This window comes from Poecilia reticulata, chromosome 17 (assembly GCF_904066995.2).
Source record: "Poecilia reticulata chromosome 17, P_reticulata-male-v2, whole genome shotgun sequence".
Classification (NCBI taxonomy): domain Eukaryota; kingdom Metazoa; phylum Chordata; class Actinopteri; order Cyprinodontiformes; family Poeciliidae; genus Poecilia; species Poecilia reticulata.
Genome location: NC_088846.1, coordinates 8,953,440 through 8,968,985, shown reverse-complemented (window position 1 = coordinate 8,968,985; position 15,546 = coordinate 8,953,440). Strand labels below are relative to the sequence as shown.

The window sequence follows — 15,546 nt, the reverse complement described above, 5'->3', positions numbered from 1 at the left end:
TAAACATTACTCGGCACCGCTGTCTCCTGTTGGTCAAAAGGAGAAAGCGATGGGAGCCTTAAAGCTACAGTAGGTGCATTTTGTAAAAAAAAAACAACAAAAAAAACATAATTTACATTATTTGTTAAAACCATCACTCTGTACTCGCAGAATGATGTGAGACAGATAATATGGAGCTAATCTATTTCCTCCCATCTGCAGAATTGCTTCACTCTGCCAGAAACAACCAATCAGAGCAAAGAGGATGGCCTTAGTGATGTCAATCATGTTTGTCTACGAGATTACACGTTATTTACCTTCTATGTTTCCCACAGGAAGAGCAATAAAAGTACAATTTCTTAAATAATTATTGGCTTCTGTGTAAATAAACCACCCAGTGAACTGAAGATTTTTTTTTTTTTCATTGTTCTTTTTAACTGGTCTTTTTAAACTAGTAGATGTCTCCATTGGTCTCAGCACTAACCATACATTATTTAGACTTAAAGATATTTCCATTTTACTTATGAAGGAAAAGGGAGCAGTTTCACTTTTTTGGGGGTATTAAAACCACCTTAGAATTATGCAAAAATCAGCCTTTCAATATCTCTAACGCTGCTGCTGCTGCTGTTTCCTGCGTTTCAAATTAATACCACATCGCTAAATCTGCATTGTGTGAGCTGCTCTTGATATTCAAGATTATACTGCAGTTTTAATAACAGCACACATTTCCAAACACACATGCAGAAAGCAGGACTTCCAAAATTTTTCCCAAGGTCTTTACTTTTGTCCCGTCTCCCATCATTCCGGTCGAATGGGAGCAACAATTGTTTTTGCATGGCTTTTGTTTACAAATTGCAGTCTGGTTTAAAAACAAAAAACAAACAAAAAAATGTGAACGCTAATTGCTCCAGATGAAATAAATGGTCAGGTAAATGCTTTAGGTCTGGACCAAGCATACAGACATTTCCTGGTGTGAATTCATCTGTTGTTTTTCAAAGATATGAATACAATTTATGACTTGCAGATTCCACTGGCAGATTATTTAATATCTTGTCATAAGCTAAATATCCTCTGCCAATGGAGCTAGTACTTTTTTAAAAGCAGTACTACTTACAAGTTGCTAACTTGCTGAAAAGTGTTTTGTCTTACTTCAAGTTTACTGAGATACTTGCACTAGACACTAAACCAAAAATACTTGGTGAAATGGTATGAATTGGTGTATTTGCGGTGTGTTGGTCTGGTTCCACACACGTGATCCAAATGAATGATTCGTTACACTTCTGCAGAACCTGATGACACATTGAAATGGTAGTTCAGTCACTAATTTGCTTTGATGGAACAGGGAGACGTCTAAGCCAGGGCGTCTCTCCAGGACCGTTGGCGTGTTTTCAGACGTGCCTTCTTCACACGAGAAAATGTGAACTATCCCTTTAACAGGCGCCTGCAGGTGACAAGTTTCACTTCACTGAGATGAATCCATTGTGGCTCAGTTAGTCTAACAGAGGTGGGTATCTTGGGGGGAGGGGTGGGATTTCCCGCCACAGATGGGTTGTTAAACGTTTGCAGCTGCATTTCTAATCTCTGTCACAGCAAACTGTTAACGATTTGTGCAAAAAAAGAGGCAACTGTGGAATAAAGCTGTGATTTTTTTTTTAAACACCTCATTACACATGTACACCGCTCCTAATAGCATGTCGTATTACAAAGTGGGATCACTATAGACGCCATCACAATAGCAGCATTAACGTGTGAAATACGAAATATGTCTGTATCCCGATTCACCAGCAGGTTTCACTTTTCAGGTGGGCTCTCTGGGGTGTGTAAAGCTCGCGCTGTTTTGTGTGCCTTTCATTCTTCATACCTGAGAGACGGGGAGCGGCGGGGGACAAACTGGATGATGCGCGCGTCGGTTCGCCGTTATTATTTCCATATGCTCTCACTTAAAACGGCTGGCTAATCCCCGGTCACACGCCAGCAGCGCGCTCGGGATTATCTGTGTTTGTTTTCTCACACCGAGGAGAGATTGTGTTAATCTCCTCAGAGGGGAAAAAATAGAGAGATGGAGAAAATTAGAAATAAAAGAACAGAGGGTCAAACCGATGTCTTGCCCGTAGGTTTAAAGAAATAAAAGGAAGCTTGATGGGTGGAGCAAGACGGTGACAGAAGGCAGGAGACAAGTGACAGAGGGGAAGGGAAGATGGCAGACAGAGTCAAAAGGGAGATTTAGCAGGCTCTTTGTTCTCTCAACTCTGCAGCTGGGCTTGTTGGCAGAAAAGTCCAAAGCTGTGTTTGTCATCAGACAAATGTGATGTATGATCTTGATTTAGAATGCAGGAAAGAGAGAAAGAGAGAGAGAGAGAGAGAGAGAGAGAGGACTAGCTGCCAAGGACGGCAGGGCGCAGCACTCACACAAACCTGTAAAAAGCACACCGCGATGATGAACACACACGAGGAGGCGAAGGGGAAGGATATGCAAATTTCATCTTCATTTACATTCGAGCGAAATCTTTACTCCTTTAATTTTTTTCACTCAGGTGTAGTAGAGGTAGAGAAAGTCATCACCTTGCTAATTTGAGATCCCACCTTGTAGTTATGCACGTTAAAACTGTTCGTGCCATATGCGCGCGCACACAAACACGCGGTGGAAATTCGCGCGTGGCCGTGAGCGGGCCTCTTCCAGGAGAGCCGTATTATGTTCTGCCAGTCTAGCATGCGGGCTAGCTAATTAATTTCTGCTTACTGTGAGGCGAATCTGAAAGGGAAATTGAATAGAAATTAGAATTTCAAAAACGGGACTGTTGGAGCACGACACCACAGGACGCGGGAAGGTCACACTTGTGGAGCGCGTGGGCGTGAAAACACGAGGGCAGTTTGAGGAGATGGTAAGCTGTCTGCGCTCGCACGAGGGCCACTGGCCAATTATGTTTCCTCAATGTCAATCTGTTGGAGGCTCTTCTGCCTAAGTAGATGATTATCTGTAAATGTTCACAAAACGGCGACAAGATACGCTCTTAGACTTGCTTGTTTTGATTAAAGAATGCCGCTGAGTGTAATGATCTTCCTGCTAAAAGTGTATAAATCAGCTAATTCCGGGTAAATGGAATCAGCGAATGTTGTCTGTAACTGCACGGTGAACTGGTTAAATCTTTTAATTATCAATGTTATTAATTAATTTTCCACTCAGCGATCAGGCTAATTTCATTGAAACACTTGAATGAAAGCATTAAATGTCTGTATGGCAAGGGATGGATGTTTATCACGAGATGAGAAAGTAAGTGAACTCTTAAATGTGTCTCTTTAAGGTTGTATTTTTCTTCCACGGTGACATTTATTTCAGCACTGCAGTGGTCACTTTTTTTTTTTTTTTGCCTTTCTTTTGGTGGAGTTTTATTTTACTGTCAAAGGGAATGGGACTTTCAACAAGAATAACTGGTTTACTTTGTCATCACTAATAAAACGTTCAAAAAGTTATTTAGCATTTAAATAAACATGTTAAGTTTTTTGGTTAAGTTGAACCGAAAAAGAAAATCAAGTTAGCCTTGATTCAACTAGATAAATATAAATTCATCTAATTGTATTTATTAGATGGACTGCGTTTGAAACAGTTTTATAATTTCAAACTTTTTAAAATATTTTTTTGTGATTGAAAGCCATTCCACTCAGGTGGCTAAGCTGAATGAAAATAACAATGAGGTTTTTATTTTTTTTAAGTAAAATGTGATGGACTAGCAACCTGGCCCGTCCAAAGGCCGCTGGAAATAATAGCCAAAAATCCTTCATGTAGGTCTTATTTTGGCCAGTATTGAATTTATTCCCCCTGGACTTAAACGCCATAACCAACTTCACAATGTTTCCTTCATATGACTAAACCTTGGCTAAGAGAAAGCTAAAAGATCTGTGCTATAATGATATTTATGCTAAATTTGATGTCTGCCTCCTGATTGTCACAGCTAACATTGCGACTCATCAGACCAGGCTTTTTTTTTTTTGCTCAGTTCGGTTGAACTTGTGTGAATTGTAGCCTCCGTTTCCCGTCGCACCGGCACCAGCCTTGGTCTTCTGCTGCTGTCGCCCATCTGCTTCAAGGCTCAGTGTCGCGCGTTCAGAGATTCTATACTGTACACTTCATTGTTGCAAGTCCTTATTTGTGCTACTGATGACTCTCTATCATCTGTAAACCATCTGCTCGTTCTCCTCTGACATCGAGACTTTGCAAGGAAAACATCTTTATCCTGGCAGCTGCCACTCGCTGGGTGTTTCCTCTTCTTCTTTTCCTCACACGACCATGTGGGATTTCTGATCCTTCAGAAATCAGACGTAGACGCGTTTCAGTTTGTGTTTCAGTGCAATTGCAGGAATTGCAGCAAACAAGTTCTCAGATTCATTTAAAAAACACGCTGTTCATTTCCTTGGCATGTTGTCAGTCTAAGAGGCAGATCTGCAGACTCAGGAAGGTCTGAGCTTCTCTGGTCAGTCTTAATGATTTTTCAACAGTTGCAGACGCTGAAACTGTTCAAAATCCCATAACGAATGGTGGAGCTTACCGAGCAGCCGCCAAAAGACAAAGCTGAAGGTGAGCAGAAGAAGTCAACCGGCAATCACTTCTTGAAATCTCTGCAGTGTTTATAAATCATAACAGCAGATATATTAACATCAGTCTTAACATTAGTGGTATATAATAGACTCAGTTATTATAAGTATTTAACTATATAATTAGTTTAATTAGTTTTTATGTCTCGGCTCTCTTCTGGCAATAAGTTGTGAAACATACAGCCACATTGTTAAATTACAATTGTTGAGCCTCTATTTCTGGAGCGAAAGGTGTTCAAAATCATGTTTTTGTGAAGTAACACAGACGTATTTTGGATGGGTTACAGTGTTTTCATCTTGTTTGATCTTTACCTAAAGAGGAAAAAGAGGAAATAGGATTTACAAATCCCATTACTAAGCAGCCTTGTACTGTGAAAGAAAGTTTTTTTTTTGTTTTTTTTTTTGTGAGACGTGTCTACACTTAAACTTGTTTTTGTGCTCCATTTGTAATAAGATTTACTGAGATCTACCTCAAACTTTAGTCTGGCTGCCATATGTATAATAAATAGTGCTGGGTGCAGCAATAAACTCGTGCATCTCAACAAAGTCAGCTTCCAGTCACAGGGATGTCTAAACGCATGAAATGTTCACTGAGGACAACAGTTTGCAAATCTAAATAGTTTTTTCTTTCGTTTCCAATGTTGAACATCTATGCCAGATTTGTGTTCCTGCTTTTAAAGCGAATGGGACATTGCATTTTTGAATTGAAGAGCCATTAATCTGCAGCATTGACTCAAAACTTCACCTAACTATTTAAAATTTGATCACAAATTTGGTCTCTGTTTAAATTTGGCTCCATTTGTCTTTATTTTGAAAGTGTTTCCTTGTGCTGCTGTTAAAAACAAAGTGTGCTGAGTACTGCAGCTAGAGAGCTCTTGTTTTTACCAGCTGTCAGTCAGCGTTAAATTGAGTTCGACGTGAATTGGAGCAAATATTTTCCTTCTTTGTAAGATGTTTGGTCACTGTTTATACTCTCCTGTTTGTGTCGCCTGCCTAAAGTGATGGGTCTTGTGAAACGCCCGAGCTTGTTGTTCTTTTTGTGCCGTATTTTACACACTTCAAACAAGGAATCACATCTGCAAACGTGCGTTTGTGGAGGAGCATGCGCCATTTTCGCTGTGAAAAGGTGGTGAGTATTAAAATAATGAGGAAATAATGTATTTATTTTCCTGATTCTTCACTGCTCCCTCCGCTCATTTGCGCCCCAACCAGCTCCGCTGCAGCAGCTTGAGGAGCGCTCTTACTGGCTCCCCTGCTGGTTGAATCAGGCGAGAATAGCGAAGTTAGAATGTCGTGTTTTCCAATTTTAACAATCCCTGCTGTTTTTTCTTCCTCAAGGGTTGTTAGCTGTTAGAGAATGCTTGTTGGTATATATATATATATAGATATAGATAGATAGATAGATTGAGCATAAATCTTTGGGAAACTGATCAGAAATGTGAAAAGGTCAGTTTTTGTTGATTTTATTTTTTTTATTCCTCCCATCAAAGGTTCCTTCTGTGGAAACGTCTTTTTTTAACCTTCTTAAGTAAATAGATGCCTTCCTGCTTTCTCATTCTGCACTTCCCCTTCCACATCGGTGTTAAATTAATATTAAGAATTTAATATTCCTCTAAATCACTGCCTTAGCCTTGAGTGAAGGTGGAGATCTGAGGGTTAATGAAGTCTGCGTTCCTGCTGCCAATTTCAGGTTGTAAGAGAGACCTCTCCGCCCGCAGCCTCGGGGATGCTTTGGTGCGGATCTGGCTTGGCTTTCATGTGTGTGTTTTGTTCTTATAGCACGAAATCCTGGAAAGACCCCTGCTTATCTGGACTTCTCATACAGTGTCTTGCAAAAGTTTTCAAGCTCCTGGAACTTTCCCACATTTGGCCTCTTTGCAGCCTTGACCGTCAATGTGTTTGGTAGAAATTTGGTATAATAAAGTGCTGCATCATTGTGGCGTTAAAGGAAAATGATGTGTTCTTTTCACATTTTCTTATTATAACAAAAAAGATTGTTAAACTGTATCATCTGCATTCAGCACCTTTACTGAGCTCAAGTCTTGGTATGCGGGATGTTATTTCTGTTACTTAGCAACCCAAGTGACGCTTCAGGACGTTTGGATTTACCGCTGTATGCATTGCACAACGGCTGCTGGGAAAGACGAGCGTGTTGTTCTCGACTTACCATCCAGACACCACTCGCTGCATTCTTGTTGGTTGTGCAGGAGGCTCCACTTATGCTTTTCAAATATGTACGGTTGCACAATTGAGGTGGCCAGCAGCAGCTCATTTGATTTTAAAGTGACAAGAGGCTCTAAAACGGAGCTCAAAATACGCCGAACGAACCAGACTAAAATCTCATTATCCAAGAATGGTTTTGTGCAAAATAATGTAATAAACATGTTTGGTTGGACCTATCCTGACCTGTTCGAGGAACCATAATAGGTCACCTGTAAAGAGTAGACGAAGAATGAGCCGTTTCAATAAAGTTTAACCTTTGGGAGATTGAATCAGACATACATGGTTGGACGGATGTAAACCTCACACGAGCCAGTGGTGGATAAACCCATAGCACACCAGAATAACTGTTGCAGCGTCTGCATGGTAACTGATTCATGTTGGGGCCCATGAGGGTAGGAGAATGTGTGCGCTGCGGTTTGACACACGCACACACACACACACAGAGTCTACAGGGAAGGAGAAAAAAAAAGATTAGAGTTGGTTGATCGGGGAATAGGTGATGGAGTGTGTGAGGTGGTGACGGAGCGGCGGTGGAGTGATGGAGCTGGATGGAGGGAGGGGGTTGATGAGTGTGCGCTCACAGTGTAAGTGACACCTCTCCTCCTTAGACAGATTGTCTCGTTCTCCTAGTAATGTGGGCCCCGTTAGAGCGCGTTTTCCCTCCATCTACCCTCCTTCCACACATCCACTCCATCATGATCTCTGTCTCTCTGTCCTCCGTGGCAGCTCTTTTTGTTTGTTGTTGTTGTTTGTTTTGGGGGTTTTTTTGCCTCGGAGAAGCTCTGCAAATTGCCTCCCTTATTTTTCTGCATAATTTTTAATCAATCCCGATTTCTGTCTAAAGCCACAAATAATTTAATGGTTTTTTTTGCACTTCTTTACAGCTCAGAATGTGGGGGGAAAAAATAAACACAGAACAGAAGGAGAGAATATCAATACTTATTCTTCTGACTGGATCACATGAGTGATTTTTTTTCTCTCTCTGTTTTGCTGACAGTGGAAATTCCACCAGAAGTCCCATTTAAAATTCATCCAACATGATTTATTTATTAATTTTTGTTTTCAGCCAATCCGACCGAGACGAATCAAAGACGCAGCCTCAGAAGAAGCACTTGTACACCCACTCGTCCCTCAAACAGATATTCCGAACCAGACTCACAAAAAAAATGTGTTGCTTTTCTGAAATTTAATCAGCAGCAGGTGCATGACGGTGGGAGACAGTAGATGTGTGTGATTACTCGTGCGTGCCTGTTCCCTCGCTAACAATCATCTCGACGAACCAGATCAGAGGCTGTCTCTTCGCTTCAGAGCCGCCGTGCTGGCAGGAGAGCGGCGCACAATCACACGGAGAGACCTCAGAAAAAAAAAAACAGGCTTCCTAACTTCTCTGCCCGAGCGAGCCTCTATCCCAAATGAAATCTCTTACACCTGCATAGATGCAAATATACAAGGGTATTTATAATGCTCCTTATATCCAGGTACAAGTCTCCATGGTGATGGTGGAGTCTCCATGGAGATGGAGATTGTCTTCTAAACTAGGGAAGCGTTGTTTGTGAAAAATAGGGATGGGATGCTTTCGTTTGCGCTTTCATCATCGGAAGCTCTAATGTTTATGGAAATGATCTGCCGACGTTACATCTGTACGGCGCGGCGGATGCTTTGCAGTTCTGCAAAGAGTGCAACTTAACTTTTACCTCTGAAACGAACCCTGCCAACACTTTTGTAACTTTTTTTTATTTTTTCCATTTAAATGCAACGACATTTCTCAGAGTTTTTGGCAATACTGCAGAAGCAAACAACAGGCTGACACCTCCAAAACGGAAAATGTGGATAAGCGGTTCCACTGTGCTACTGTTACAAATACCCAAACATAAGCTACTATGTATGTAGCCACATCAGTGACTGAATATTGAAGATGCTCTTGGACTTTGGAATGCGTCGCCAATACTGGATGGATCAATACTAGAAGTCACATTGTTGGATTTAAGCCATTCCATTGTGCTTCCTGTTATACATTTAGCGTTGCCACCTGACTGGTAGGTAAAATTCCGTTCTAAAATCTTTTGCAACTTCTAAGTTGTCTATGGTTGTAATTGCTTTTGCACAGCGAGGGGTATGGCTTTAGTTTTCCTCCACATGTGACTTATTTTGAAAACCCAAAAATATGGCCTTATAGGTTAAAGCTTAAAACTTCACAGAAGAACTTTGTTATAGAATATTATAAAAGTTTGTGATTAAACCAAGCACAGGTGTCTAAAATCATCACAATAGCAAATTTCGCTGGACAATAAATCGCCCCAGAAATGATTGCAATAAATGATAATATGTTATTATGAGACCACTTTCAGGTCATGTATTGATAATGGCATAATAATGCAAGTTTGCCCTCTTAAACTTAATTTTGTTCAAAAACACTTAATGCAACTGAAAGATATTTTAAATATCCAAAATCAAAAACCAATAAAAACCACTCACAACCAAAACCATAACTAATATGGATTATGAAGAGGCTGTAAGTAAAATTGTAGTTAAAAAAATACTAATCAGAGTGGAAATGATTGAGCTAATTAAAATTTTAAATTTGATTAATGACTTGCTGTGAGGGGCTTACAGGTAGAGTTGCTAACAAGTGAATTTATTTAGGGGTATCGGACCAAATGAGTCTAAATGCAAATGCATATGGAAGCTTCTCCTACCACTTCACACCAACACATTGAGGAGTTTTTGCCAGCGCAGTGGGAAGAAAACAATGCTAACGCTAAAAAAGGAGACAAAACTGGATTGGCTGCTCAGTGCATTGCTGCTAATCTCACAACTCCCACAAATACACGCAGCTTCTTGGCAGAGTTTCCTCAGCTATATGTTCTCTAGTCTCAGCGTGTCAAAAAATATCCAAACATCAACTTGGAGCGACACGAGCAAACATGTAGTCACATCAGTGGCTGAGTTCTGAAGAGGCTTTTTAACTTTTGAGCGTCAGAAATCTCATTGGCGATGCCGTAGCATCGACGCCTCATGAATGCGTTTTCTCACTTCACACACACACACGCGCACACACACACAAAAAAACCCCACCACCATCTGAGCAGCCGCCCGCCCACAACAACCTTCAAAAGAAGCCTCTTTAGAAATCCAAATGTCACAACATGGAAGGTAACCGTGAGATTATTTCCCTCCAAATTGTTCCGAGCCGATCCTGGACGTGGCCAGTCTCCCTCTCTTGATATTCTGATACCGTTCATTATGTGCCGTCTCGCGGATTTCGATACGTAATTCAGCAGCCGTCCGCGGATAATTTGGTGTGAGAATTGGTTCAAATGAAAGCGCAGTCTGTTGGATCTGATGTTTAAAACATTGGTATTTACGCCTTTTCTTGCTACTAAGAAGGAAAAAAATACTTTAGAAGTGCTCATATTCTTAAATCTTTTTATTTGGGCATTTTTCTAACGTTTTTTTTTTTTTTTCCCGTTGCTCTCCCCCGCAGCCTGTAGACTATGAGAGCCGGAGTTCCTATTCCTTCTCAGTGGAGGTCCTCAACCCCATAGTGGATCCTCGTTTCCTACGCCGCGGCCCCTTCAAAGACAGAGCTTCAATCAGAGTGGCTGTGCTAGACGCCGATGAGCCCCCGAGGTTCTCCCGATCCAAATACCACATGGACGTGTCTGAGAACTGCCCCCCAGCCTGCACCGTGGGCCGGGTCAGCGCCGTGGACCCCGATACGGGTCTGACTAATAATATCAGGTAAGGCATAAGGTGTCTAAATAAAATGCTAGTGATGTTTGGCTTTGTTTTTGAGAAACAAAACCAGACAGTTTTTTTTTTTCTCAATTAATATTTTTAGGTCAAATATATGGAAGAGCATTGGTGCCAATGAAAATAAAAAATAATTCTGACTTTTTACTTTACTTTTCAGGCAAGGCACCTTGTTTTGTTTGGCACATTTTATGCACACATTTCAGGGAAAAAAAGTCAAATCAGTCTTTAATCTAGGAATTTTATGATGGCGTATTAGGGCTAGATGGTAAAAACATAATTCAAAAAGGAGTACATTTCCACTAAAACAATCAGAAATTTTTAGATTAATCTCAGAACGTTTTCTAAAACAAAATAGGAAATTTGAATTTCAAAAGTTGAGAAAAGATTTGACTTTTAAAACTGTAAAATTTCTGTGGTTTTTCTAGAAAATGTTTTAGATTAATCTGAAACTTTCTGAGTCAACAGGTGGAAATGTACTCCTCCTGAGTTTTTTCTAGCATTTCTTTTTTGACTTTTCAAACTCAGAAATTAAAAAAACTAAATTCGAGAAAAAATATGAGACAAGTACACAAAGGCAATCACAACAGTAGCTTTCTCAGAAGCACCAGACTTAGTGTACTTTCTATAAGAAAGAAAACAGTCAATACATTCATCCACAAAACAGATTGGTAATCACATGAGCCAGGTGAACCTATGTGAAAAGGTTTTGTACTTTAACTTTCATTTGTGGGAGATCATGACTTAAGAAGTTTAAAGAAGTAAAGAGAAATAGAAAAAAAAAAGCAAATCAACTCCAAAAAACCATGTCCCAATTAAACGCAAAAAGACTAGGAGTGAAGATGTGGGGAAGAATGATAGCTGGTATATTGCTGGAGATCTTTTGATAATCCTTTTCACTTAAAAAAAAACCCCCAATCTCCCACGATAATCTCCCCATATTAATTCTTTGGCCATTTGAATGCCGCCCTCCTTATCGCTCCTTCACACACTTGCCCCGGCCGCTTCTTTCACTGCGCGCCCCGCTGCCAACTCCGCTTGCTTTCTTCCTTCCTTTTGCTGGGGCACTTTTTTATTTTTTTAACCCTCCTCATCTCCCTCACCTTTCTTCTGATAACTTTTTCCTCTCTTTCTCTCTCCGCTTCAGATTCTCAATAGACCCCCAGTCGGATCCGGAGGCCCTGTTTCGTATCAGCCCAGAGACCGGCCTCATCACCACAGCGATGGAGCTGGACCGCGAGCGGGAGCACTGGCACAACATCACTGTCATCGCCACCCAGAGAGGTCAGAGGTCACATTGCTGCGTCACTAGAGCGTTTTTTCTTTTTACCGGGTTATTTCTTCTACCGAAACCATTATTTCTTTTAAAATCCGACACCTGCATCCAATGACGACTAAGAAGTTTAGCGAAGTAAAACCCGACGTTGTACAATGTCTGAAAAGCTTGGTATCCTTTGTGAGTTGCAGCTTGCTAAGCGGCTTAGCCTTCAAGTCATCAAGCCATGAGGGGGATGCTGTTTGGCCGCAAGGCCGATTTGTTACAGCGTGCCTGAAAATCAGTAGATCTATACGGTGTTGGTTATCCGACGCTGCAACAGATCCCTTCCCCACAGGAATACGAGCTAACTCGCCGCATTAAAGCAGCAAATTAAAGACGAGCATTGCTTTCCTGGCACACTGTGATTGCAAAATGGGAATGATAAACACCTACGGAGTCAAAGCAAGTTATAGAAAAAGAGTCTGGCACACCGCAGGTTGTAGTCCAGCAAAGAAGAAAAAAAAGAAAAAAAGCAGACATCTGAAGTCGATGTTGTGGAGCTTACAATCATACATGAAAGGTAATTTTGTAAATAGATGTTTGAGTGATTTGTTTTAAGAAAGCAATAAGTGCCAGCGTAGAGCCTTTCGAGTAATTTGCGTTGTACCGCCTAGTGCCAACACACAAATCTCCTGAAAGCTAAACAGTGCATTAATATGCTGCAAAGTCACGCATGCTGCTTCGCATTCTGTATGCAAACGCATAAAGAACGCAAAATTTAATTAAAAAAAGAACTTCTGCGCATAAAAGTATTCACACCCCTTCAGACTTTTCACATTCGTTTATGTTCTAAAAACAGACTTTAATGTTACGTCGCTGGGATTTGCTGTGGTGGACCAACACTGAGTTGTGCATATCAATGAAGTGGAAGGAAAATTCTATGTTTGTTTCAACATTTTGTTCAAATGAAATCTAAAAAGTGCGGCTTGCATTTGTGTGGCTTGCCTTAGAAACGAGCATATTTGCTCATTCCTCTCTTTACCCAACAGCTCAATTCAGTAACATTGGACGGAGAGAGCCGTGAACATGTTACAGAGTCAGGCTTGGACTTTGACTGGGCCGTTCTAACGCATGGCTAAGCTTTTATCATATAGCTCTGGCTATATATTTGGTGTCACTGGTCTGGCTCAGGGATCCATAGTGGATCTTGTCTCCTGTTGGAGACCGGGGGAAATATTTTAAAATAAAAAGGTAAAAGAAAAATAATCTAGTTGATACAAAGTATTTTTTAGTCCTTTTGTTTTGTCATTAAGGCAGCAGTATGTAGCTTAAATATGTTTTTTTTTTTTTTTTTTTTTTTACATATTTGTCAAAACTGTCACCATGTCATAACAGAACAATACGAAACAGCTCAAATTTGTGAAAAATTTGAGCTCCTCTGCTTCCCCCCTGTGGTCCTACTGTCATCTGAACAAAAAGACAGTGTCGTCAGAATCAACCAATCAGATCCAGGAGGAGGGTCTTAGCACTGCTAAATTCTAAGGCTAGTTAGCATGGCTTTGTTCTAAAACTCAAAATTAGATTTTTCTTCTTTAATATAACTATACTAGAACATACAGTATGCAGAATGGCTTTATGAAGATAATCCAATGACCATAAGAATATATTTAAGCGTTCAACTACTGCTGTCTAGTCAATACATTCTGCCACCGGAGCTGTGAATCTCTGCAGCTCCTCCAGAGTCTCTCTTAATTAATGCTGTTCTTTCCTGGCCTGTTAGCTTAATTTCTGTAGGTTTGTTCTCTGATGTTCTCTGACATGAACTTTGACAATTAAATCACTGGGTTTGTGTTTATCACAAAACACAATGTAGAAAAGGAGGAAAAAGCACAAAGGCTGTATGGTTGAATAAAAAGGAAGCTATTCCTCCAGCCCAGTGGTTCTTAACCTGGGTTCGATTGAACCCCAGGGGTTTGATGAGTCGGTCTCAGGGGTTCGACGGAGCCTCTGCCACGGAGGTAAAGACACACTTGTGTAAAGTTGTGATGACGCCCCGCTTTGCCATCACTTGCTGCAAAGGATCACGTTACATTGCTTAGCCAATCAGAGCTGCGGAGGAGCCCTGATTGAAGGAGCTCCTCTCTCAGCATGGATTTGAACTTGTGTCTTTATTTACTTCAGCAAAACTCACAGTTTTTACCAGATTCTGTAGCTTTCGGTGTACTTCTAAATCTGCTCCTTATCGCATCTTTTCGGTGTTGGTACTGCCTCTAGTGGCGTGGGGGTGGTAACACAACTAATATAATTACATTACTAAATCAGAATACTGGAAAGTCTTTATTATTTATTATTAGTTTTTCATTCTTTTAAGAATGTAGAGCTAATTAAATGACCTAAACAAGACCTTAAAGTGGTTCCAGTTTCTCTCGATGACCAACCTGTTGAAACTGTGGCAGATTTTAAATACCTTGAGCCAGCTCAACTTTGCTGAAAACACTGACTATATCTTGAGGAATTGTTCTCAGAGACTCTACCTTTTAAGAAGACTTGGTGATCTTGAGGTGACCCAACTAGAGTCTAGTCACCCCTATGTCTTGAATTTGGGGGGGGGGGAAATCACATTTTATTTATCACTACAGAAGGGTTCAGTGAATGCGCATATGAAACTGGTGGGTTCGATACCTCAATAAAGGTTAAGAACCACTGCTCCAATCCAATAAGAGCAGTGGAAAAATAGAACGAGTTGTATGAACATTGCTTCTCATTCACCACAGGTAATTTTACTGGAATGTGCGTCTGTTGGATGATCCAAACCGCAGCGAAAGTCTTGACAGCAAGCACTGCATCACCATCGTCATTAGCTGGCAGGGAAAAACCGGGGCTGCTAATTCAAATAAAACACTGTTTCTGTTTTAGCTCACCTCACCTTGTTAGCTTTTAGATTATCTCTGTGAAATATAACTAGCTAAAAGGGAAAAAAAGAGCCTCAGCTGAGAAGATGGGAGCAATGAAGTGAGATAATATCACCTCATTTTGACGTTAAAGACAGCTCCTCTTCTAAACCAAACATCGCTTTTATGCCTTATCAAATCCAAACTTTTTCTCATCTGCCAACAGTGTGGCGGATCACAAAAACAGCTAGATGAATCATCTTATTAGTCACTCAGTAGTTCTATGGCAATCATCTTTGCTGTCAGGTTCCAGACTCAGATTGCACGTGCTGTACAGGTTATTGAACAGACATTGACACAAAAAAAGAAGAAAGAATATTTTCTGCTTTATTTCTTTTGGTATTCTTAGAATCAACACCAGCTTGTTGGTAAAGCCTGGCTCAGTTCCAGCAGCATTTTTTTATTTTTTTGGCTGGCTGCAATTCATTAAAGCCCCAAACGACGCAATCCATTTTAAATTTTTATTTCTGTACAAGCGAGAGAGCATTGTTAAATAATGCTGCCCACTGCGTGCAATGAAGGAAAGTTGCTTTCCTGCCAAGTACTGTCCCGGACGAAGCTAATCTTTGCTTAAAATCTACTCAGGGCTGCTTGTGGCAGGAGAGCGCCGGTACGGCTGAGGCGGCTGCACAGCGAGCTCCTGTCTTGAATAATGAGCTCTATCTAATAAACAGACTGTTGGTGGTTGTGTTGACACAAACACAGTGGGAGCTCTGCCATGGCCACAGGCAGCCCTGCTCACCCAGTGGCATTGCGGCTGCAGCTCATTTTCAGCTTTCTCGGTCGTGGCAG

At 40.8% G+C, this 15,546-nt stretch overlaps 1 protein-coding gene across 4 annotated transcripts in view; it reads left to right on the top strand.

Annotated features, from left to right (window-relative positions):
• The window catches only part of cdh24b (cadherin 24, type 2b), a 220,563-nt gene that overhangs the window by 176,489 nt on the left and 28,528 nt on the right, over positions 1–15,546 (top strand). For all 4 annotated transcript variants that reach the window (XM_008432992.3, XM_017310022.2, XM_081598308.1 and 1 more), the window contains 2 exons: positions 10,277–10,533; positions 11,693–11,829. In XM_008432992.3, coding sequence (XP_008431214.1) covers positions 10,277–10,533; positions 11,693–11,829 — 394 coding nt within the window. The remainder of the gene's footprint in view (positions 1–10,276; positions 10,534–11,692; positions 11,830–15,546) is intronic.